This window comes from Odocoileus virginianus, unplaced genomic scaffold (assembly GCF_023699985.2).
Source record: "Odocoileus virginianus isolate 20LAN1187 ecotype Illinois unplaced genomic scaffold, Ovbor_1.2 Unplaced_Scaffold_4, whole genome shotgun sequence".
NCBI lineage: Eukaryota > Metazoa > Chordata > Mammalia > Artiodactyla > Cervidae > Odocoileus > Odocoileus virginianus.
This window is the reverse complement of record NW_027224266.1, coordinates 2,424,460-2,451,878: the sequence shown is the minus strand read 5'-3', so window position 1 is coordinate 2,451,878 and position 27,419 is coordinate 2,424,460. Positions and strand designations below refer to the sequence as shown.

Here is a 27,419-nt window from a genome sequence, read left to right as displayed (position 1 = left end):
CAAGTTTTTCAAGGAGAAAAGCAAGGGAAAACAAAATGAGCAAATCCTTCATGGAACAAATTAAGGGAAAGAAATACCTCTCCCTGTACCATAAGAAAGGACATATAAAATTCGTTTTCTTTTCATCCTAAGAAATATTTGTTCTTACTCAAATACAGTGACATTTGCAATAAAGAGGTTTTCATCAAAATAATAATATAAATGAAGGAAAAACAAAACACTCATGCACCCTGGAGAGGTACTGAATTTCTTTAATGCCATAACATGTTCTTAGATATAGCAAAGCCTGACTGCTCAACATGCGGTCCCTGAAACAGCGAAGTGGGCATCACCTGAGAACTTGCCAGAAATGCAGAATCTCATAGCCCCTCTCAGATTTACTGAAACAGAATCTGCATTTTAACAAGATTCCCACATGATCCACGTACACATTCAAGGTTGAGAAGATTGATATCAAAGTATAGCTTTGTAGCTGCAAACTGGAGAAGAAGGAAGTGGGGGAGTTTTGCTTATACATCCTTGTTCATTAAAGCCTAGGTGTGCTGAGGAGAGAATAGAGGGCAAATCTTGCTGAAATTGTTCAGACGTACATAAACAAGGTGGATATGACAAGCAGCTGGGAAACCTTGATTATCAGAAAAACAATTTACACACCATATTTCATGAAAGCTAAGAAGCACACTTTTTTTTAACATTTGAACATCTCTGAAATTGGAATCCATCTTAAAACTGTCAGCCAGACACAGTCATGATGTAGACGCCATTGCCTGCCCATATATGACCTTGATCTAGCAGTTTTTATCATCAATACTTCAAATGAGTTGGTTGGTTGCCTGACTAGGAAACTGTCACTTAACACATCTTCAGAAAGATTTCACTAGAGTTTGGTTATGAAAGTAAAACTTACTGTGTATCCAAAAAGACAGCCTTGGAGGAAAATCCCTGAGATGATTGGGAGCACATTTTAAAGAAATGCTGAATCACTGCTGTTATTGATGGAAATAGGACAATGCTTTGTGAGAATATAAAAGTACTGATGGTTTGAAATCAAAAAGACCGTGAAGAAGTTTTAGGAATAACTTACCCCATCTCTTTTGCTTGCATTTTCCTTTTTAATTAATGTAAAAGAATAATATGTGATAAAAATTAATGTCTCAGCCTAAAATAACTTTTGATGAACGTAAAATAAAAATCCCCAATCCTAAGAAATCATTGTGTAATAGCTTAGTCTTACTTAGCATACATGAAATAAAGGTGCATCTTACAGTTAGCAGTCTTTTTGATTCGATGAATCAAATCAATTATTTTAGCTGATGTTACGAAAGACCCAGCAGTGTTTGTGTCTTCTCTTGCTTAATTTTAAGTCAAATAAATATAACTAACAAAACTGCATGTCACTATAGCATTACCACTACAGTAGACCCAGTATTTTTCCTCCTGAGAAATAATAAATGTGTCTAGAATATTCAAGCTGTGTTTCAATTTAAATAAAAGAAGGCAAGAGAAAGACTATTCCAAATGACTGCAAAAGCATTTTAAGGACAAGTGAACCTCCGGGTGAGATGAGACATTTTAATTCCTGAATACTGGGTTTCACATCTAGGTCTCAGGGGCAAAAATACAAGTTTGGCTGACTGGGAAGACAGGCGTGAGGTCTCTGGCAAAAGCAGCTTCGTGGGCGTCCCGCCACGCCGTGGGCTGTGCAGCCGGCAGACCTCAACCAGAGCCACAATTGCCTCCCTTCCTCACCCAGCACTTCCCACGCAGTCCCCACTAGACATGTTTCATTCTGGCAACAACCTGCAGCTTTCAAACCCTAACTTCCTCTTCTCCACAGCTCAGGAATTCCAGACTCACACCAACACCTTTGACCTCAATTAAAATAATCAAACTTTTATGTCTTACTTTACTCTCACTGATCATGTATCCAGGCCAGAGTGTAGATCAAGGGGGAAAATAGAAATCTCTTTTCTTGCATTATTCCAAGACTTGGTCAAAATGTTGGGAAATATAAGTTGGGAGAAATTAATAAATTAGTTTTAGGTCATTGCCCGACATTCTTTAGTGTGCACTAACAAAGCACACTGCCGGAGGGGTTATTTTAAATGGCTCTCATTTCAGAAAACTCACAGAACCTTCTCCCAAGAGACAGTGGCTACAGTTCTCTACTCAGTTAGTTTAGACATCACCCTTGTCTAGGTTCTCAAACTTGGCTGCATGTTAGAGCTACCTGCGGAAGCAGGGTATTAAATAGCCTAAAGAGTGGAAATGCAGGGTGCACACCAAACCAATTACATCAGAACCTCTGAGGATGGGACCCAGGCATCTTTATCTATTAAGCTCCCAAATGATTTCAGTGTACAGCTGGGGTTGAGAAGCACTTGACTAGAACTGCCCCGTCCAATTCAGAAGCGGGTAGTTGCAAGGCGCTATTGAATACCTGAAATGTGACCAGTCTACAAGGTGACATGTTGCAAGTTTAAGACATGACCTGCATTTCAAGGACTTAGTAGGCAAGAAAAAATGTAAACTGTCTCACACATAAGTTTTTTATACTGATTTCATGAAATGACAGTATTTTGGATATGTTGTGTTAGATACAAAAATTAATTTCATCTGATTCCTTTCTACTTTAATTTACCTATTAGAAAATGTAAAATTACATGAGTTGCATCTATGACACACATTACATTTCTTTTCGACATCACTGCTCTGGAAGATGCCTTACAGGTCACTAGCTGTGTGAATATGAGAGACTTACATAACCACTCTAAGTCTCAACTTTCACAACCGTAAAATGAGATAATATCACCTCCCTGGTTTTCAGGGGTTTTACCATGTGCTCAGGGTCAAACATCTGAATTCTAATCCTTCCTCCATCGCCTCTTAGCTCTGTGATCTTGGGCTGGTGATTGACTTTACTGCCTGGCTACTTCTATTTCCTCATGCCCCAAAAGCAGATAAACCTTCCATCTAACAGGCTTGTAAGGAGTTCAGTTTAGAGGCTTCAAAAAATGTAGCAAGTGTATTATTAAATAAGGTCACCTCTATAAAGTGCTTAGACTGTCAGGCCCTTCTCTGTGTGATGTACTCATGAATTTAGGAGGTGAGTGGATCTGTTAAAGGCTCAATTCACAGCGATGAGCCAAAATACCCACATTAGTAGTAAAACAGGTGAGAAGTGGGGATTTTTCCACATTTAAAAGATGCTCAATTAAGCCACACCTTCAAGTTGCAGTTGAAAAGTTCTCAGAATTGAGGATGAGAGCTCAGCTGAAATCATCTAATCAAAGAGTTAGGAAATGGGAGGATGAAATGTTCAACTCCATTTGGCCATGCATTTGTGCACAAACAACTTTTTAATTTTTCTGGTGACTAAGTTTTGCCACTGACCAATTAGGATTAGAATAAAGGTAAGTAATTGTCCCATTTCTCTAAGATATTCAAGACCCAGGAAATCTGAGTCATCTGCTTCTGCTGTGAAATCTAGATGACCCTTGGACATTCCTGCCCAAATCCCATTTTTCTCAGCTCCATTGTTATTCTTGCTTCTGGCAACTAACAGCAGGAACACGTGGGGACTTGGAGGAGCTTCAGGAATTGTTACCACCAAAGCTCACATGGGTAGGCTTTGAATTGTTACCACCAAATTTTAGGACTTTTCTTCCCTTTTCAGTCATCTTCTTTCAGGAAGTGGCTTTTCAAAAATACACAACCCTTCTGAACAACTACAAAGTAAAACACATTATACACACCAACCATGCAAAAAACGGTGTGGGCAGGTTGGGAAGAATCATTGCAGGTGTATATATGTCTTTCTCAGGATGTGAATATCCTGTGTCATCAGTCATGCCAAAAACTTATATTTAGTCAAAGGATCCCAAATTTAGTTGGCAATCTTCTAAAGTAAAATGTTTTTTATCTTCCTACAACATTCAAGCTAACTAGCAGGAAACTTTTCATTATGTGTTGCAATATTTATACTACAAACATGCCCCCTCATCGGTTTTTCTACTTCTTTTTTTCATGTAGAGCATTTCTAGGCTGTCATTCCACTTTTCAGAAACCTCAGCTTCCTTGCCCCAAGTCAAAAATCTCAAAATGGATTCTGACATCCTTCAGCTGCCCATCTCACTCCTGTGATCTCTCACCAACAGCCCTGCTCATTGCTTCCAACAGAGCCAAGTTCACTCCAGCACCTCCAGATTTACAGCCCCCCTCCACCCCCTGCCATTCCAAATTCAAATAAGAGTCCCCATCTTCATGATCAGATGACAAGCAAGCTCTTTCATACACCACATAATATGTACTTATGAATGAAGACACTACTTTTGTGTATTACTACTTCCAATCATTTGTACTATTTAGAAATATTTTCAACTATACTATGGCAAAAGCTGTATCATCTCTAGTTGGGCATTGGCCTTTTAACTCTCTGCTTTCATAATAGGTATTTGGCAATAGACAGTAATTTCATCTATAAATACATTTGTTCTGTGGCATAGGTAAGCCCATAAAAGCTTGCACTTAATCACTTCAAGGCTTGGCATTGGCATAAACTCCAAACATGTATCTCTGGTTTCATGTAATATCCTTATAAACACCTATTAACTGTCAGTAATGTGTTCATTACCCAGGGATTCTAGACAGCAAACTGTTCAAATATTTGGGTATGAATGGACCCATGGGGCCATGTAATAGCCATCTCCACTCAAAACACCTGAATTAGGACGTATTGTAAAGCTAAAGTAAACACTATACCTTTTTGAGGCATGCCCCAACAATCTTTATATAGGCAGGGGTTATCTTTTCCATGCCATATATCCCCTGGGCAAACTCTTAAAACCTATAGGCCATTCTCAAAATAATGTCTACAAGAACATAAGAAACATGGGTTTATAATGGAACCCAGTTATTTCAAAACACAGTTAACAAAACAGTTGTTTTACTGTTTAAAATCATGATAGATGCACTACTTCATTAATTCATTAAATAAGATATCACATCGAGTCTAGCCACCACTATGATTTTGAAGTGGTGATGTAGGTAGATACTATTTCAAGATAGCTGTAACATCTGTAATAAGATTTTTAAAAATGATGATTCCCATTGGTAATCAAGTTACAGCTTACAAACCAGAGTTTGTAATCTACAGTCATAATTAAAGAAAATGCTAAAGTTCCATCAGAGGTTAGTGCAAATAAAGATACTTTTTTTGTTTTCCTATTCAAGTCCCTGAATTCTATCAACAGCTCTCTTGAGGTGACATGAGTCCAAACTAAAGATCCCCGAGGGATGAGGAAAAGAAAAGAGAGAATGGAAATGGGTATAACTAAAAACAACAAAAACAATGGAATTCAAAGAAGACCAAGAGCAACCTAAGATGACACTTTTCCTTTCACTAATTCCCCTTTCCTTTTCTCTTTCCCTACAGGAGAGACTTAAAACTCATATACACCATTGAGTGTGTCGTCTGACCAATTAGATTACCAAGACTTTTCAGGGTTTGAGGTCATGACCAAGGTCCGGCAATAAAGTTGGGAAAACACAAATATCCTAACCTATTGTTTTCATCCCCATGATGCTTCTTTCCTGATCACCTGACTCTTTTACGCAGGTGGGCAAGCATAGATGAGAAAAACAAATAAGTATGTATACAAACAAGATAATTTCAGATGGTTATACGAACCACAGAGGACACCTATAGAGTAACAGCATAGAGGGGGACTGTAGATGGGAGTAAAGAACTATTTTTACTAAAGGTGTTCTTTGATCCTTCTCTATCAGTGAAATAAATTTGAATTTATTCACAGATAGCTCACCTTTCTAATGGCCGATTCAGCAGCATTGTCTGAGAGAAATATTATCCAAGCCAAATAAATAATTGTTAATTTCCTTGTTGCTATATTTGAATAAGTAAAACAAAAAAGGTGAGATTATGTTTAATAATATATTTTATTTAACCCAATGTATCTAAAATATTTCAATATGTAATTTATGAAATAAATCAATTTATTGGTGAGATATTTTTACATGTTTTCTAAATGAAGTCTCTGAAATTTGGTGTATACTTTACACTTACAGCACATCTCAATTCCAGCTAGCCATACTTCAAGTGCTCAAAAGCCACATGTGGCTAGTAGCTACCATACTGAATAGTGTAGCTTTAGAGTCTTTTATTATTACTTTTGGCCATGCTGCATGGCTTGTGGGATCTTAGTTCCCTGAACAGGGATCAAACCCAGGCCCTGGCAGTGAAAGTGCCAAGTCCTAACCACTGGACTGCCAGAGAATTCCCTCTAGAATCTTGATTACAGTATCTACTGAAATATTTTGTGATGTGCAGATTTTTAATTTCTACACAGTAGTCTTACAGCAGCTCATTAACTTCTACATCCTCCTATGCCTAACGCAATATCTCTTGCTGGATGCAAATGAGGAAGTCTAAACTCTGAATTTAGTCTAAATTGCTACTGGCAACGATCTAAGCCAAGAAGACTTAGAAAGTATGAGACAACAGATGTCAGAGTAGAAACAAAGAAAGAAATGTGATACTTCGTTTCAGTTGCTAGATCAACCCTTACCTGAAGTCCACATGATTACTAGATATTTTGGTTACATGAGCCAACAAATTTTCTTTATTCCTTAAGCCAGTCTGAGTTGATGTTTCTGTTACTTGTAATTAAAAACAATTGGCACCAGGAAAAAAGTAAAAGCTCAGAAAATAGTCCTGTGTTCACAGATTAATCAATACAATCAAAATGCTGCCTATTTCAATCTATTTGAAGTGAGCACATTTCCCCCAAATCAAAGAGCATATAACTCAGAATAAATGTTATGAATAGATGTGTTCTTATTCGCAACATTATTTGCAACATTAACCAACTTGTTTGCAACATTAACCACTACAAAAGAAAAGCTACATTAAAGCCACAGGGGAAAAATTAGATCTTAAAATAAAAAGCTTTGAAGAGGTAGGAGTCAAAAAGTAAGACAAGGATATGCACTAGGGGTGGAAATGGATACACAGGAAGAAAATCTAAAATGCTGACTGTCACACCTCCCAGAACACAGGCTCCTACACATGGTGGCCATTCTCAAGGCCTCTTTACTTCCTTAAGCTATTTAGAAAGAGGTCATGCCCTAGAGGTAAATACACATTTTCACAGAGCCTTCAGGAAGAAATTAATTTCTGTATTCAAAGTAAATGTCTCCTAACAGGAAATTGCTAAACTTTTTAAAATTTGACAACTTCTTTCCCCTTCCACACACTACAGAAACTCACACTCCCACCCCACCCAAGCTCAAATGAGGTATTGCAATTATGAAAAATGGAAACCACACCAACAAAAAACTTCAGGTAAAATAATTTCATTTCACATTCTAAGTCTTTGACACAGGCCTAGGTCTTTATGCAGCATCTCTCTGTGCACACAGAACTCACAACAGGGTATACATAACTTGGCAAGTTGTTGCTTCCTGGGTAGCCCCATGAAAAACAAGCAGAATAGTCAGAAAAAACAGGAATCTGCTCTGAGTGGGCACACTTGGTCTATATAGCAGATTCAATGAGACTTACATGGGCTGAGTTTTCACCAGGAATAAAAAGCACACCACAGTGCCTGGCTGCTCGTTGTGCTCATTGGCACTTCCCCGTCACGTCCCCATTTTGTTTTTTTCTAGTCTGACATCATTTGTTTCAAAGAGCTTAATGACATCAAGGGTCAATTTGGCACATCATGATACTAGGTCATGGCATGAAGAAAATGACACAATTAACTATGTCTTCAATGATCTGAACTTTCTAATTATCAAATGACTTTACAGGAGCTGAACTGTAAGTTTTCAACTTTTTAGTATCTGCAAAAGATGATCTGGCTAGGATCACTAACAGGAAAAACAAGATTATAGGGGGGTTATTTAATTACGAGAATCCTTTAAATCTCAGCCAGCAGGTATTTACAAATAAATAACCAATCTATGAATCACAGTCATCTTTCTCTGCCTATTATGCATAGGCCCCACTTCATCTTATTGTTCTGCTAGTGCTGTCTGTGCTTGAACATAATAATATACTGCATTTCTTTATAAAATATTGGCCAAGATCGCTATTCTGTAATAGAGATGAGCTGGCCCTAGCCTAAGTCATCTGTCTTCTGTTTAACACAAGTGTTCTAGCTCACTCATTGCTTCGTGTTTCATAAGTGCTCATTTGCAAAATTTTCATCTGTTCGTTCAAAAGCAATGCATGCTGTGTCAATTTCATAGTCACATGAAAATTTTGGAGGCTTTGTGGGAAGGAAATTTTAAGACATTCAAATGCATAACTATATTCAGACCTTTTAAAAAAACAAATCCTAATTCTTAGAACAAGAAATAATTTTATTTTCCAAGTAGAAATCTGAGTGTTATATGCCATTTAAAGAAAAAAATTCATGAAGCCAGGTTGCTGACTTCAATAGAGGGCAATTTTTCATCAGCCAGGTGTGTCAAACCCATTTTATTTCACAAATTGGACAGCCATTTCTGTGTGTTCTCTGTCAGTCATAAGAAAATGGTATTCTTTTGATTGGTCTCGTCGGGTTTTATTTTTGGATATTCTTTTTATCAAGGGTGAGGAAAAATATCTAGACAGTATTTAATATTTTTGAAAGCACATGATATTTACAGAGGATAAGACCAGAATAAAGCTTAAAGCATTTGATAGACACTACTTCATGAGCCTCAGAACTATCTTTGAGACAAAATGGAAAAGCAAAGGACAAATATTGAGGGCCTGCAATATGCCAGGAACTAGACTGGGTAATTTATATAGGTCATCCCCTTTAGTCCTCACAAATCCTATGAAATGGGTATTCTTATCTCCATTTGAAAGATAAAAAAGCTGAGCTAGGTGAGCTAACTGACCAAAAGTAACACAAAGGAGAAATGAAAGGAAAGGACTCAAATCCAACTCTGTGGCATCAACACTCAGGCTCTGAGAGGCTTATAATGAAGATAAAATCTGGAAACCACCCAAATGGCAACACATGAATTAATGAAACAAATTGCAGTATATCCATACAAAACAGTCATGGCAAATGATGGTATAGAACTATTTATACTGACCTGAAAAGATGTTAATTTGTCACAGAAAAATAATATTATAAAAATAGAATATATGATCCTTTATATATATATATACATATAATTGTATATTTGCATTTAAAAACTTATCACTGGGTATCAGGATCTGAATTATGTTTCCTCTCGTTAGTCATTTACAGCTGATCTACAATGAGCTTGTACCACCTGGGTGGTTAGATGGATGAGTAGACTGAGAGATACACAGATACATAGAAGGATATAGGATAAATATATTTTAATAGTTAGAATTTAAAGACCAAGTGTTTAATTCTTGGATTGGCTTTTCCTCCCTTCCATCTTTCACTCTTCCCAGTCCCCCACCTGTATTTCCTGGGATCACATCCCAAAATAAACAACTTGCATGCTAAATAAATAAAGACTATTTAGTGTTTAAAAAATGAGATGGCCAGCACATCTGATATCTGAAAAGTTCTATTTATATACTTTAAGAACCACCATGGAATATTACTCAGCCATTAAAGAGAATTCATTTGAAACAGTTCTAATGAGATGGATGAAACTGGAGCCCATTATACAGAGTGAAGTAAGCCAGAAAGATAAACACCATTACAGCATACTAACACATATATATGGGATTTAGAAAGATGGTAATGATAACCCTATATGCAAAACAGAAAAAGAGACACAGATTAAAAAAAAAAAAGAATATCTGGGCTTCCCTGGTGGCCAGGTAGTAAAGAATCTGCCTGCCAATGCAGGAGACGCCAGTTCAATCCCTGATTTGGCACAACGTAACTAAGCCTGGGTGCCGTAACTATGGAGCCTGTGCTCTAGAGCCCATGAGCTGCGACTACTGAGCCCACGGGCCACGGCTCCTGAAGCTGAGCGCCCCAGAGCTTGTGCTCTGCAGCAAGAGAAGCCACTGCAGTGAGAAGCCTGCCCACCGCAACGAGAGAAAACGCCCACTCACCGCAACGAGAGAAAAGCCCACACAGCAACGAAGACTCAGCACAGCCAACAATAAAGCTCTTCCTTTAAAAAAATCTAATTATCTGCAACATATTTGCAGCGTTCAGAAAGATATATATCTATAAATCTGTGTGTTGGTATCATAACATTTACATATTTTATCCATATGTATAAATATAAATATATAGACAGAGAATGAGATAATATCTCTACATTTACAGAGAGAATGAAAGAATAATATGATAAAGAAAATACAGCAAAACAGCATCAGGAAATCTGGGTAGAGAGTATATAGGAGTTCCTTATACTATTGTTTCAACTTTTAAGTCTGAATTACCTCAGAATTTAAAAGTTCAAAGAATACATATTTTATATTTCAAGCACGTACATCTGGCATAAGATGATACTAATTTAAAAAGAGACCCTACTCCACCATTTGCTCTCCTTCTTGGCACTTGAAGCAAGAGCCCTATGACTGATTTCTTAATTCATCCTTTACAGTGCATGTCAAACTAGAGATTTACTTGTCTGTGTCCTTCCCAGAGGATAGAAATACACGGGGAGCCTCCCACTTTGTTTCACAAGACCAACACAATCTTGATAACAGAATTTGACAAGCCAAGCACACAAAAATCCATGGACCAACATCAATCATAAATACAGACACAAACGTAAGAAACAATTCAATTCTAGCAATGGCTTAAAAGAAAATAATAAACCATTCACATGCAGGATTTATTTCAAGATTATAAGGTTAATTCAGCATGAGAAAATCTAGAGAAGTTAAATGAGATACTCCATGTGAGTCTCTTGATAAACAGTGAAGAGATTTTTCTTGAGCAACACTTTTTGCAAACTAGGAATAACAGAACACAATAAAAAATACTAAAAACAAAGAAAAAGTGCATTGGGAGTAAATGCTAGAGTCATTACAACTCAAGCTAAGAATATTATGCCCATTATCATTGCTATAATTCAACATTATTCTGAGGCTCTAGTCAATTATGGTAAAAGGAAAGGAAGAGACAAAAATTGTAATTATTTCTTAATTTCATGATTACCTTTCAAAAAATCCCCAAAAAGCTATCAGTTAATAAAATAGCTATAATTAGATCCAATATAGATATAGCAAAGCTTTACAACAGGCATCAGGAGTTGGCAGACTTCCTCCATGAAGGTCAGAGAGTAAATATTTTAAGCTTTGCCTGTCATATGGGCTTTCCAGGTCATATGGTCTTTACAGCAACTTCTCAGTTCTGACGGTATGGTGCAAAAGCAGCCATTGATAATGTATAAATGGATGGATGTGGCTGTCTTCCAATGAAACTTTATTTACAAAAACAGGCAGTGGTGTGGATTTGGCCCATGGGCCACAGTTGGCTGACCACTACTCTATACCAGAAAAAAAACAGGTGATTGAGAAAAGTTGCCATTTAAAGCAGCAAGAAAATATATGAAGACCTAGAAACAACTTTCTAAAGGACCATTCTGCTATATGCAACAAAAATGAAACCATGAATACTCTTTCAACACAGTGATTTCACTTCTGGGAATTTATCCTAAGAATACATTTAGATAAGGCCATAAAGATGTGCAAACTTAGGTATTTATTATAGTGTTATTTATAATAAGGAAAGATGTCTACTGACATAATCCACATCTATGAGGAATACATCATTTGTTAAAGCAGCTGACGGAGCAGCATGCATAATATCAGCTATTTTTATTTTTTTAAATATATGGCTGTGCATATGACATTATGCATATGTATCCACACGTGGGGAAAAAACCTGGGAAGATATATACCCAACTGCTTTATTAGCAGGTATTTCTAGGAGTGGATTTAAGTGTGGATTTCTTTTTACTTTTTGCATGTTATTTTTGCTCCTTTTTATTTTCATAACTAAGCTTAGAAATAACAGTTTTTCATTTTTAAAAGTAGAAAAAAAAACTTGTGCTGCTCTGAACAATTTACTCTTATTTTTATTAATTTTAGCCCACATACAGTATCTTCCTCAAACAAAATTCATCGATACTGACTTTAGTTTTTACAGTAAGACATTCCCAGAAATTCTTTAAATTATAACAGCTTCATGCCCTGAAGATAGAAATCTTTGGTCTATAACTAATATGAAATGATCATCTGTCTGGAAATACTTTTTCTTATCCTTCAGTGATACATCTGCTTATTGGATTGTGTGTGTGCACACATCTTTCTGTCTAGGAAGAAAATAAGCCAAAGAAGGGAAATAGGAAACAGGCAAGAATGGTGGGTAAAGGACCAACACAAGTTAATATCCTACAGGGAAATAAGTCTTAGTAAATTCACTCTTCAAGGTCCTATTTACAGTGCCATAGCACAGAAATAGCACCTGTTGGGTTATGGGAAAACGCTAACATTCTTCCAAATTCCCACTTATAACTCATGAAGACTAAGTTTCAGCCTTCTAGTCTAAAATATAAGTCCATATGGTTTATATCTAATTGTGAGATGTAAGCACATTTTTCCCTACAATTTACAATATGTGATAGTTGCTTAGTTGTGTCTGACTCTTTGTGACCCCATGGACTGTAGCCCACCAGGCTCCTCTGTCCATGGGATTCTCCAGGCAAGAATACTGGAGTAGATTGCCATTTCCTTCTCCAGGAGATCTTCCTGACCCAGGGATCAACCCAGGTCTCCTGCACTGCAGCAGATTCTTTACCATCTGAGCTATAGGGAAGTCTCTATAACTGACAATAGGTATTTAATTATTCTGCCAATGATTTTGGATGCTATATACATGAATTGATACATACTTAATTTTTATTAAAATTGATTAAATTAATTCTTTAAATCTTGGGGGAAATGTTATGGAGGAAAAATAAAAATGATTATTCTCAAAAATTTTCAGGAATTCTTTTAGGTGTGCTACTGAATGCTAGCTGTATGGCATAATTGAGTTATAAGAAAGTGAAAAAAATACCATTTTTGCCTTTTCAAAACAATCACCTCACTTGGCCTTGAAAATCTCCCTACTTCCAGCCTGAAGTGCTTTTCTCCAACAGCTCAGCATAAAAATGAGATCAATTGTGAGCAGAAGATCCTCTAGCAAAAGACATTTCCAACTTTTGAAGAGTATGTGTATGTGCAGGCATATGTGAGTATGTGTGTGTGAGCTTGTCATTGTTTGAGAGGCCATGGGAGAAAGGACAGTCTCCCCAGAGCCAACTTAGCATTTAACAGGAACAATATGACAAATACAAGGTCATCCAGAGTTCTCAAAAGTTATGTCAAAAGACAATGAAGTGTTAAGTACATGTTGTAAACCATGAAAATCCAGGACACAATGAGCAAGTGATGAAGTTTGCTCTGAACATAACAGACAAATAAGTATACTGATATAACATGATTTTCATTAACTATTCCTTTGCTCCCAACCTCAATCAAATGCTATTTATCCTTCAGCAGCAAAACTTAATACTATCAAATGTGTACATGAGCTATGCCAGGCTTGCACTGAGATCTGAGAGACTGGAATTCTATAACTTTCCTTCCAATCTTCCTTTTTAAAAAATCTTAGAAATGAATTTAGTATAGTTAAAAAGTGAGCAGTCATGCTTCAAATCCAAAACTATGTTTTTCTTGTCAAATACTGCTCTCTGTAAAGTGCATCACCAAACCCCAGCAGAAACTTACCCTTCAACTTGAGGTCGACATTACGTCTGAGCCAAGGATAAATTCCATAGCTTGGCATATCTTCAGGAATTGGATTACTGTGTATCCAGCCATCACAAGCAAACCGGAAGAAATTATCACAAGGGTCCACAGACAGATTTACTTTACTTAAGATGGAAGCAGCTATTTAAAAAGAAAATCATAGGATTAATGACAAGCACTGAACATTGTGTACTGGTCTCTTCCAAATTAAACAACAATTTCGTATCAACCAGTGCCCAAGCCTTGGTTTTCACATTTCCCCTCAAATGACTCCCTAAATCAACTTTATCATATTAAACTACTACATTCAGACTGAGTGGATAAAAGTTTGGTGGTATTATTGTTATTGGTTTTTGCAGGACCACACCTAACTTCTGTTTCAGCAATACAAATAGAGTGGACAGGTAAGTTGTCTGCCAGAATGCATGTGATATTTCCTTCCATTCCTTTCATTCTTCTGCAAGGTGACTTTGCCACTCTTTCCACCAGCATCTATTTCCCCTGCCTTGAATCTGCGCTGGCCTTATAACTTCCTTTGACCAGAAGAAAGTGGCAGGGCAACTTTTCGTGAGTTTCAAAGCTAGGCCTTAAGAGGCCTTTCATCTTCCATGTTAAATCCCTTCGAATGGAGCCCTGAAACTGCCCTCTGAAGAGGAGGAGGTAAGGCCACATGAAGAAAAACCAAGCCACCACCAAAGGCCAGGCATGTGCCTGAGACTATCATGGACCTTTCAGGCCAGGCAAGCCTCCAGCTGAATGCAGCTATATGAATGAGCCTAAGGCAATCTCCACAGAGGAACCCCACCAAACCCAAGTCATCGTAAGAAATATTAAATCACTCATTTCAGGCCTTTAAGGTTTGGGGTGATTTGTTCCACAACAAAGACTAACTGAAACAGAGGCCCACATGCAATATCTAAATTTTGAAAATATCTATTTGCAATATGTTAATACTTTCATAAAGACCTGGAGAGCCAGGTATGGATTCTTGAACCCCTTGACATTTAGGGAAGCTCTCAGAGAAATGAACCCCTGGACGAGATCAAAGAGTCCCTGAAAGGAAGCTTGGAGCCATCTTACAGGGGATTCTGGGTTGCAGAAGAAGAGGGTTGCTGTTTTGGCCCCACAGACTCCTTGTCCAGGGGAGAGGCATGGCCAGAGCAGGGCAAAGTGGAGCTTTCCAAATGAGGAGCCCAGGGCAGATGCCTCTCTTGCCCAAGTCTAGGGACAGAACTGGCTATCTGTATAAGTTAACAGAAAAACACAGTAGACTAATCTGCCATTTTTTCCTTTCTTAAAGCCACACTCAATTACATATGGAAGATAATCAATAGGAAGTTTATGCATACCTAAATATGTATCCATAAACTTAAAAAAAAAATCTTTCATTACAAAATGAGAAGGTCCCCAAATTCCTAATACTGAACTCCAACTCTCTTTCAAGTGCTAGCTACTACTCTAACCTAAAGATATGCACCAAACAATTTTTTTTAAGGGCAGCCAATATTTTAATGACACTGGAAAGATGACATCCTGGGTGATTTTTATACTTAATTAATACCAGAATACATTTATGTTTGAAGTAATGGCAACCCAATGAGTTTTCAGTTAAACAGGAATGACTAGCCAAAAAAGTATAATCTGCATAAATGTAGATATGCATACTACAGTTTGGTTATGTGTGGCTCCTCCGGGTTTAAAAGTAAGGCTACTTATTTCCTTAGCCTAGACATTCTATGAAAATTTCAAAGAGCTTTATGTCTTTGATGAAGTGAATAATATACAAGCATCCTAATCGCTACAGAACTTCAAATTCCCCACCACTTTTAATCCTTCCACACACTCCCCCACAAATCAAAAAAAAAAAGAAATGGTTTAGAATCTAAGTCTGACAAATTTTAAATTAACTTAATATTTTAATCTTCCTTCTTTTTTAATTAATTTACTTATTTTAATTGGAGGCTAATTACTTTACAATATTGTAGTGGTTTTTGCCATACATTGACATGAATCAGCCATGGGTGTACATGTGTTCCCCATCCTGAACCCCCCTCCCACCTCCCTCCCCATCCCATCCCTCAGGGTCATCCCAGTGCACCAGCCCTGAGCACCCTGTCTCATGCATCGAACCTGGACTGGCAATCTATTTCACATATGGTAATATACATTTTCAATGCTATTCTCTCAAATCATCCCACCCTTGCCTTCTCCCACAGAGTCCAAAAGTCTGTTCTTTACATCTGTGTCTCTTTTGCTGTCTCACATATAGGGTCATCATTACCATCTTTCTAAATTCCATATATATGTGTTAGTATACTGTATTGGTGTTTCTCTTTCTGACTTACTTCACTCTGTATAATAGGCTCCAGTTTCATCCACCTCATTAGAACTGATCCCAAAATATGGAATGCTTCACAAATTTGTGTGTCATCCTTGCACAGGGGCCATGCTAATCTTCTCTGTATCATTCCAATTTTAGTATATGTGCTGCCAAAGCGAGCACAATATTTTTATCTTTCAAAATTAATTAGGTTGTCTCCAATTACAATTTTTATTTCTGCTACTATTTCATCACTAATATATAATATGCAAATATGTTAGGGCACAAAGTTTTCATTTTAGTTTACATTTATGGTTAATCAGGCTCTGCAGTCACAGAATGAATCTGCAGTGTGACACCTCAGGGACATGGATCATAGAAGTTTCAGTCCCACACAATATTTAGAGTCACACAAAGGAACCTGCACACACATTTGTATTCACATAAGCACACTGTTTTCTGGCTACCTTCCCAAATCCCCCAGCCCCCAACCCTCAAATGTATCCCATCTCCTCAGTATTCTTGCAGGTATCTAAACTGCAAGATCAGCTCTGACCTCAGTCCTGATAGAAAGTGGGGAATACATCACTCACACTGAATTTGGAACCGAGCCCACTAAGTGGAAAAACTCCAGCTACAGCCTCTCAATTCATCATTCACAGTTCACAGCTGGGCACAGGGTTGCACTTTCTGCAGAGGAGCTGTGACTTAAAATTGCAAGGGACCATAATTGTCAAGACACCAAAACTCCTTTCCCCCTACTCAGTTCATGGATAAAACTCAAAGAGTCTTGTTTTAACAAAAGAAATACGACAACAAAGAAACTCTGTGAAACGCCAGGCTATGTATTCCCTCAAGTCATCACATACAAGACAAATTGTTATTTGGTCTCCAGCTAGCATTTGTGTAGTAGAAGTGGAGGCCCTATTCCTTATACCAGCCTGACTTTTTAAAGTTTAACCAGGGCTAAAAGGGGTGGGATGGGTGGTAACAATAAGATCACTAATACTGAGCAGTTTCCCTCTGCACCAGGAACCATGTTAAGCCCTTCTCAGGCAGTGTGGCCTCATCACATACTCCAGACCCAGACCACCTGGTTTTGAATGCCAACAACACCATGCAATAACTATGCAACCTTAGGTAGGTTACTTAGCCTCTCTGTATTTTAGTTTCCTCATCTGTAAAATGGGGTAATAAAAGCACCACATAGGATTTTCATAAGAATTAAATGAGTACGTGTAAAGCACTTAGAACAGTGTCAGGCACACTGCCAAATAAATACAGTTGCCAGATAAAGTACAGAATACCTACTGAAATTTGCATTTCATATAAATGACTACTTTCATAGTGCAAGTGCTACCAAATATTTCATGGACCATACTTGTACCAAAAAAATTGTCATTGTATATCTGCAATTCAATTCAAATCCTGAATGTATGCATGTAGCTAAATCTGGCAACCATACATACAAATTTGCTATTACAATTTCACAAACACTCACGCTAAACTCTTGAGGCCAGATGTTTCAGAGCTCATAGAGTCTAGAAAAGCAATGCAATGCATAAACCACAGATGATATAATACTGCCAGCAATGTCTTAAGTAGCACTCCTGAAGCAAACACATTAATAATTCTATAGGGAATAGTGCGCATTCTCTGAAGAGGGATGAACAAAGCCTAAAACAGCCTCACATGAGTTAAGATACAGTTTTGCCATCACAAGAATTGACGCCAGGTCCAGTCTTGCCAACTGAGTTACAATGCTCTCTGAGTAAGGGGTAAAGGGTAAGACATCACAGACCTCAACTTCTAGTACTACCACCATCGTTATTTTCTTCTATTCTCATAACCAGTATGATAAATTAAAAACTCTTCCCTGGTGGCTCAGTAGTAAAGAATCTGCCTGCCAATGCAGGAGACCTGGGTTCAATCCCTGATCGGTAACATCTCACATGCTGCAAAGCAATTAAGCCCTATGGGCCACAACGATTAAGCCTGTGCTCTGTTACAAGAGAAGCCACCACAGTAAGTCCGCTCACCACAACTAGAGAGTACCCTCTGCTCTCCACAACTAGAGAAAGTCCATGGAAGCAACAAAGGCCCAGTGCAGAAAAAAAAAAATCCTTTTCCCATTTTACAGATTGTGAAACTGAGCCACAGGTGGGTTTATGTATTTAGCCCAGCGCACACAGCCTGTATGATCAGCCTTCGAACTCAAGTCAGCCTCTCTGCTCTTATCCATCACCACCACTGTCATTAACAAGCCCTTTCCTTGTCTCCTCACTTCTTTGTATTCTTTCTCCATCTGTTATTCTGAAAGAGGGATTAGGATGTGACTAGAAAAGAGAAGAAATGGAACAGTAAGGAAAGAAGGCACCTCAGACAAGATGGCACCTGCTCGCAAAATGCCCAGAACGCCCTCCTCCCAAACATCATCCTACAGGTTAACACAAGCACACGGTGCCAAGGCAGACACTCACACGATGCATGTTGTGCTGAAGCAGGCACACACGCGATGCACGTGGCGCTGAGGCAGGCATGCACGAGATGCACATGGCACCGAGGCACGCACGCACGCAGGACTAAAGCATGCACGCACGCAATGCACGTGGTGCACGCGGCAAAAAGACACGCACGCACACAGCACTGAGGCACGCATGCACATGATGTATGCGGCGCTGAGGCACGCACGCACGTGGCGCTGAGGCACGCACGCACGTGACGCACGCCGCGCCAAAGCAGGCACGCACGCACGTGACGCACACAGCACCGAGACATACACACGCATGTGATGCACGTGGCACCGAAACAGGCAGGCACGCACGTCACGCACGTGGCGCAGAGGCAGGCACGCACGTCACGCACGCGGTGCCGAGGCAGGCACGCACGTGACGCACGTGGCGCCGAGGCTGGCACGCACGTCACGCACACGGCGCCGACGCAGGCACGCACGTCACGCACGCACGTCACGCACGCGGCGCCGACGCAGGCACGCACGTGACGCACGCGGCGCCGAAGCAGGCACACACGTCACGCACATGGCGCCGACGCAGGCACGCATGTCACGCACGCACGTCACGCACGCGGTGCCGAGGCAGGCACGCACGTGACGCACGCGGCGCAGAGGCTGGCACGCACGTGGCGCAGAGGCTGGCACGCACGTCACGCACACGGCGCCGACGCAGGCATGCACGTCACGCACGCACATCACACACGCGGCGCCGACGCAGGCACGCACGTCACGCACACGGCGCCGACGCAGGCACGCACGTCACGCACATGGCGCCGACGCAGGCACGCATGTCACGCACGCACGTCACGCACGCGGTGCCGAGGCAGGCACGCACGTGACGCACGCGGCGCAGAGGCTGGCACGCACGTGGCGCAGAGGCTGGCACGCACGTCACGCACACGGCGCCGACGCAGGCATGCACGTCACGCACGCACGTCACACACGCGGCGCCGACGCAGGCACGCACGTCACGCACATGGCGCCGACGCAGGCACGCATGTCACGCACGCACGTCACGCACGCGGTGCCGAGGCAGGCACGCACGTGACGCATGCGGCACAGAGGCTGGCACGCACGTGACGCACGCGGCGCCGAGGCAGGCATGCACGTGGCACCGAGGCTGGCACACACGTCACGCACACGGCGCCAAGGCAGGCACGCACGTCACGCACGTGGCGCCGAGGCTGGCACGCACGTCACGCACATGGCGCCGACGCAGGCACGCACGTCACGCATGCACGCGCCGAGGCAGGCACGCACGTGACGCACGTGGCGCCGAGGCAGGCACACACGTCACGCACGCGGCGCCGAGGCAGGCATGCACGCGCACACAGCAAGGCTTACACTAAAAACAGCTAGCAAGAGAAACAAGCTGGCAGGAAGCAACGGGATCAGTGTCACTCTTCAGGCTTTACTGTTTCATTATTGTGGTTCGTAGTAGAGACAAAACTCATGAAATAAGTGGTCCTCAATACAAAAACTCAAGTAAACTCAAATTGAAAGTTTGAGTTCAAAAATGTAAATTTCACACATCTGCAAGAACCGTTCATAGCCAAAGCACAAAGGGACGTCGGGTCTAAAAGTTGTCCTCTGATAATCCTACCTGGTCCTTCACCCTACTCCAGGTCACCCTCGCTCCACTGGAGAAAACCCTGGGTCATCTGCTCTGCTGGGAACAAGAGAGGACCTAGGAATTTGCACTTCTTTTTCACCCTTTCTGGGACAAGATCAAAAAGCTGCAACAGTGGTCTAGTCACTAGACTCCAGTAGGTCTAATGTTATGAAAAAATAGAGCAAGACAGGACTAAGATCCAAGAAAATTACCTGGCATGGCCTCTGGTGCACAGGCACAGATGGACAGAAGCCAGACATGAACTTGAAGCCCAGCCCTGCCACTAACTCAGGTTGTGACCCTTAGCAAGCTATTTAGCTTTTGGAAGCCTACATTTCCTCATCTGCAGTTGGGCCAGGTGATAGTACCAACTTCATGGGTTCTTATGAAGATTTTATGAGATGACACATGTAAGTCACTGAACATATTGCCTGGTTAAAAGTCTGTGTGTGTGTGTGTGTGTGTGTGTGTGTGTAATTAAAGAATGAGACCCCCCCCCCAAAAAAAAAGAATAGACTGGTGGTTGTCAAGGAGTGTGGGATTAGCAGATGTAAACTATTTTATATATAGGATGGTAAACAGGGTCCTACTGTATAGCACAGGGAACTATATTCAGTGATGGTGGTGGTTTAGTTGCTAAGTCGTGTCCGACTCTTGTGACCCCATGGACTGTAACCTGCCAGGCTCCTCTGTCCATGGGATTTCCCAGGTAAGTGTACTGGAGTGGTTTGCCATTTCCTTCTCTTGGGGATCTTCCCAACCCAAGGATCCAACTCAGGTCTCCTGCATTGCAGGTGGTCTCCTGCATTACAGGCAGATTCTTTACCAATTGAACCACCAGGGAAGCCTGTGATAAACTATGATGGAAAAGAATGTTTATATATATAGTGTGTGTATATATATATATATATATATATATATATATATATATATATATATAATGTAGTATAAATATATACTATATATAGTGTGTGTATATGTAGTATAACTGAGATTGCTGTACAGCAGTAATTAACACATTGCAATTCAACTATACTTCAATTTTAAGTTTTTAAAAAGAACTCTAATAACACAACTATCTAACCTAGTATCTTTATAAAGCCTCAGAGTTCAAAAGCCCTTTTACCTATGTCTTTTCCATTTTAATCAACGCCACCGCCAAAAATCTAAGTATTTCCTTGATTCTCTGTATTTTTTTTTTTATAGCCCACATCCAGCTAAGGTGATAGGAATGTCAATGGCCTCTGTCTTCAGGTTTTAAGAAAGACCATTCAGCCTTCCACATCCCTTTCTGATTTCCTTATAATGACTTGGAATACTGCATAGCTGTTTTATTGCAAGGAAAAAAAAAAAGAACAGGAAACCTATGTTCCACAACTTCACACCAAGACTTGAAAGTAAAGTTAAAATTTCATCAGAATTGCATTTCATACTTAGTAAACCTCAAACAAGCAAAATACTAAAAATACCACCTGTTTTCTCTTCCACTCCCCAAGGTACCATAATTATAACTTGACACAGGGTGGAAAACTGACTTACCAGCTTCGATGCATTCTGGCTTCAGGCAGTACTCTGGTTTAGCATGGAGACTTAAGAAACCTTGACTCACTGAAAAAACAGACCAAAATAAATGACTGGCTTGCAGCAGACCACCAACAGGTAACCCACTGTCAGGCACACTTATGAGACGTTTGATATCTATTCATCCTTCCCTGTATTGACACCACATTCAAAAATCCACTTGGCTCAGTGTCACAGAACCAGAATCTGGTCACTAGCTAAGCAACCTTGGTGAGACTCTTGGTTGCTCCCAAACTTGGTTTGCTTGAACGTAAAAACAAGTAGGCACAACTAGGCCAGCGCTTCTTAGAGTGGGGGCCCAGGGGCAAAGGCAGCACAGCAACATCACCTGGGAGCTAATGAGACATGCAGATGACCAAGCCCTACCCTGACCTTCAGACTCACAAACTCTGGGGTGGGGGCCCAACCATCCTCGTTTTATTTATTTAATTTTAATTTATTTATTTGTTTATGGCTTCACTGCTTTGCATGGGCTTTCTCTAGAGAGTTGCGGTGAGTGGGGGCTACTCTCTAGTTGTGGTGCTTGGGCTTCTCATTGCAGTGGCTTCTCTTGTTGCAGAGCAGTCTAGGCTCGTGGGCGTCAATAGTTGTGGCACAGGGACTTAGTTGCCTCACAGCATATGGGATCTTTCTGGACCAGGGATCAAACCCATGTACCCTGCATTGGCAGGCAGACTCTTAACCTCTGGTCCACCAAGGAAGTCCCATTTGCATTTTAACAAGCCCTCCATGTTATTCTGATGCACACTCCAGTTTGAGAACCATTTGGTTAAATAATTCCTAAAGTCTCTTATCTCCGATTATCTGTGGTTTAAGTCTAATCATTTCTCTTTCTGTTTACAACTACATTCTCATTTTAGTGATGAGAAAATTGAAAGTTATAGACTGTGTCATTTGGACTAAATCCAGAGTGGAAGGAGAAAGCTAGCATATGTGGCATTTAAAGTTCTGCATCTTATCTAAACCATTCATACAGATACAGCCCATAAAAGGAGGAAAAGTAACAGTGATTTTTTTCTGTCAAGAGAATCATTATCTGCCTGTCCTGTACTCACACCCACCTCCCACCAGGCCCAGCCCAGCTACCACACAGACACAGCTTGGTGGACCAAGTTGCCAACTACTTCCACCAAAACAAAACCAAACAGAAACCCTACAAGACCTAAGTAGCTTTTCACCAATAGCTTCATTTCCCCTTCCTGGCTGGCAACTTTCTGCAAATGTATGGGTGCCCTGTTCGTAAACTTCAGGTAGCACCTAGATGTTAGCAGATATGAGTTTAGACTTTGAAAATATTTGTGGTAGCCAAGGAAATTGTGGGGAATTCATTATTGCTGTACTCTGTGAGCAGAAATAAGGAATCATTTGGAGATGTGGCTGTGGGGAGATGGAAGGTAGAGGGTGAAGGGAGGCCAAGGCCTTTCATGGCATCCTCAGCAGAGAAACAGTATCCTTATGTTTCTGCACATCACCTGCCAGTGTGGCAATTTGTATTATTTATTAACCCACATTCTAAGAGGAGCCTGCTTTTTCTTTGTTCTTTTCTCTGCTGCCATCCTCCAGTCTTTTTACCTGTGTCCCTCCAGTCTTTTTACCTGTGTTACATTAAACATTCAAGAAAACTGCCTGTGAAACAAACATCTCAGGCCTGTTTTTAAGAAAAGAAGTATCTTAACGTTATATTTTTATTTCTTTAGAAATCAAAAAGAGCAAAAATATATATGTGGAGCATAACAATTAGCATGAAATATTTCAATATGCCTTGGTGATTGAACCATAAATTTTCCCTTCAGTCTATTACTATATGTTTACCAAATGTTCTTTAATGAGCATGTCTTTTTTTAATGTGGAAAAAGAAAGTTTATTGCAGATAATATTTTATCATTCTGGACAATACCTTCTTGATACTAACCTTATTTTATTTTAGAAAAAAGATAATAAAATAGTTAAAAATTTACTCCTTTCAAGATACAAACTTCCAGTTATAAAATAAATAGGACATGTGGATGTAACATACAGCCTGGTGACCATAGTTAGTAACACTGTATTGTATATCTGGAAGTTGATAAGAGAGTACATCTTAAAAGTTCTCACCACAAGAAAAAATATTATTTGACAAAAATACCATTTCTTTTTTGAGAGCACGCAACTATTTAAAAGCAAATGTGTCTGAATGTATACATCCAAATGGACATGGCCACCTGAAGCAATACTTCTCAAACTTCAATTTGCAAATGAATCACCTGGGGATCTTGTGAAAAATGCAGATTCTGAATCAGTAGGTCTGGGGTGGGGCTCAGACTCCCAAGTGATGCAGATGCTGCTGGTCCACAGACCACACTTAGGAGTAGCGAAGGCTGAGGGAGAATTATTCTCTAACATCATTACACCTTCTCTTAAAGATTCTAAGTGAGAGAGAGCCAAGTTATCAGACACATTGGAAAGGTATTTTTTTCTATTTATGTAGGCCTCCTTACCCATAATAGCATCAGCTGGCTTGATGAATTTTACTGTGCTTGAAAAACTTTAGAGCTGATCCCAAAGGATCATCTCTCGAAGAACAAAGATTTGGAATCCCCTGATTCTAATGGTTAGGACTTCACATGGTAGAGAGCCTGAGTTCAATCCCTGGTTGGGGAACTAATATCCCACAGCCTGAATGGTGCGGCAAAAAAAAAATCCTGCCATCAAGAATATTCTAATAATATGCTACAGCCTCAGAACTCCCATAAGAGTGGGAGGAATTTCAAAGAGGCTTCAAGCAGCAGTAACATCATTAAAAAAGAGCACATATCCTTACATAAACAATAATCACTTGGATTTTTAAGTTTGAGAGTGTTTGCAAAACACTGAGAGCCTAACTTTGTAGTCACTTCTGACATAGTGCATAGTCCTTGACATTATCATTTTTCCCCCAGTTGTGAATTTCAGGATAGGACACTTGCCTAAACCCAAAATGCCAAGAAATCTCACAACAGTTTTCAAAAGCCTCAAGTTCAGTTGCAGGAATAGGATTCAGTAATAAACCCATCTAATTTCCTAAATCTTCAGCCACAGAAAACATGGAAAGATGGTTTGCTCATTTTAGCAGTTTTCAACCACACAACCCTAACTTTTTAATGTTTAATTACTGGCTTTCCCTTGCCAAGATAAACATGGCCGCCTGCATCCTGCATATGCCAAGGTCTGTTTCCAGGCTTGCTACATTTCAAACAGCACCTAGACTCTCCTCACGAAAGGGCTTGGACCTACATAATTTTCAAGCTAATGAAATAGTATAGGCCGCAGGAGAAAAATACAAAGGAGAACAGTCAAAGATTCAGAATGCCTAAAATCTTAGAACATCCCTCTCCCCTTTCTAAGATATTTCATTCTTTCTCATAAGAATATGTTTTTATCATCATATATACTCTCTGGGAACATCATTCTCACCAACAGTCATTAAAATCAATGAATCACAATACCTTTCAAATCTTGGGAGGAAAACCTCTGTTTTCCTTCATATTAACTTTTAAATCTAATAAGAGTTAAAATTTTATTCCACCAGAGTTACTAGATTGGAATGGAATTGAAGAATGCCACTAAAGGTCCATTTTTAAAGACTGATTTGTATTTTGTGAGTTAAATTTCATGAGTCATTCAGGCAAACATTGACAAAAATCAAATGGAAAGAAATTCCAGCATGGTTTGATCACAATGTAAAGTCTTTCCTCACAAAATAAATGAAAGTATCTGACTATGAATTCATCAACACTCATTTTGCTAAATGTAATGCATAGTATAATGTTTGCCTGAGGCAACCAAGTCCTCCAGCCACTCGAAACCACTTTATACCCACTTCACATTTTGGATTATGTGTTTGGTAGTTGGGCATTCATATTTATTTACCTTTCTAAAGAAAAAGCTTCCTTTCATTTGCATATTTAATAGAAACTAAGGATGCACCACCTACTAACACCAGCAAACAGCCTTCCACCTGCATCCTGACAAGGTTTTCCAGAATTCAGCACAAGGAAACTACTGCACACTCACCCAGTTCACTGGCCTCCAGCGCCCCACTTACCTAGAAAGAGGACTATGCCCAGCACCAGGGTGCCACCAATGAACACGACCAGGGCGATTCGAGTGCCTCTGTTGGCTGTCTTTCCGATCTCCATGCTGCTCCCTGTTTCTGCCTCCATCGGGAGAGACAGAGAGGCCAGTCAAGAAGAAAGTCGGTTTTTGTGGTTTGGTGGCTGGTCTCAAGAGTCTGTTAGGCGTTGACATCCAAGGTTCTCATGCTCTTTACTAATGGACAGGTTAAAAAAAAAAATCCCGTCAGGAAATGTCCTCTCGCCACCCTTTCTCAAATAATTCTTCACAAATGAAATGAAACCCAAAATATTGGTTGCCTTGCCTTTCCCCCTGACCAGACAAAACAAACAGTGGTTGCTTTATCTTGGTGCTCTCCCCCAGCAAAGTCCCTCTCAACCGACCGTTTGGCAGGCTCTTCTCTCAGGCGTTCCGAGTGTACATGTTTTACTATGTTGCTGAACAGATGTTTTAGCTATTTAAATGTATAGTCACTTGGGGAGGAAAACACAATTGTCTTTATCAAAACTGGATTCTCGTCAAACTCCCCCAAACCATGATAAGTTAGGTGGCAAGGATTCTTCGGACCCACTTCAAGATCTCAAAGAATCATATAATTCTTTTGCCATAAGCATTCTGCTCGCCTGAATTGTCTTCATCAAAGATATTCTTGCAGCGTGCAAGTCCCCTTTTAAAGCCTTCTAAGAGTTCCGGGGATATCCTGGAGCACTTTATTTTCGGAACTTTGTGTATGACAGCATGTGCCAAAAATCAGAGTCATAGCCCAGTGCGGTGCAAAGTAGCAATTAAGACAACCTACAGAGGCTGATGGTTTGGATTGGAACTTGTTTTTAAGGAAGAAGGAGAAGCACTTCCTTTCTGTGGTGCTAAGAATTGTAAAAAGGCGAGTAAGTGTTCAAATTAAGCTTATTAGCAAGCACAGAAGATATGGCAAGAGGGTTTTTCCTTGTGTGTTTTGATGAAAAACACCCATGCATTTTGCCCTCCAGCCCCACCACCGGTTAGTACATTCTTGTGTTTTCATCAAGCCTCCGTCTCAGCAGGTTCCCCAGGATGAACTCAGAGGTTATTGATTTCCCTGGAAAGACTGATTAATAACTGGTTCTTTGATTTCTTGGATTATACTAACAATTTAAGTGATAAAAATCTGCTTTCTTCATGGGGCAGGACAACTGATATTTCAATGTTATTATAACACCTGATTAAGTTTTGCTGGAGGTCATACAACAGTTGGGAGTGGCGCTTAATTCAGCTACATCTGGAAACCAGGAGAATGCTTTTCTTACACAAAACTTCTGCCCACTGCCTTAGGGGTTCATACGAAGGCTCTGCAGACAGTCCTGTAACACCGATTACCTTACTTTCTGCTCATTGCATTCCCCCCCCCCCCCCCCCCCCGCCCAAGCCCGAAAAGCACAAGCTTTTGTCCAAATTATGACATCATGTTATGTTGTAGACACTATGTGCTCATCAACTGCTGGTTTATTTTGGTGTTATTGTTCCAATAACACATCCTAGCAGGCCTTTGACTTCTAGGATGGGATCC

General features: G+C 40.1%; 1 protein-coding gene and 1 non-coding gene across 2 annotated transcripts in view; both read right to left on the bottom strand.

Moving 5' to 3' along the window:
- The window catches only part of PHEX (phosphate regulating endopeptidase X-linked), a 196,691-nt gene extending 170,515 nt beyond the window's left edge, over positions 1-26,176 (bottom strand). Inside the window, exons 1-3 of the mRNA XM_070462380.1 lie at positions 25,845-26,176; positions 21,740-21,808; positions 13,736-13,897 (exon numbers count right to left, since the gene is read on the bottom strand). Coding sequence (XP_070318481.1) covers positions 13,736-13,897; positions 21,740-21,808; positions 25,845-25,962 — 349 coding nt within the window. The 5' untranslated portion in view covers positions 25,963-26,176. The remainder of the gene's footprint in view (positions 1-13,735; positions 13,898-21,739; positions 21,809-25,844) is intronic.
- LOC139033384 (U6 spliceosomal RNA) lies at positions 16,153-16,259 on the bottom strand. Its single transcript, XR_011485964.1, has one exon. It is a non-coding gene; the product is annotated as a U6 spliceosomal RNA (small nuclear RNA).
- Positions 26,177-27,419: the final 1,243 nt, after the last annotated feature.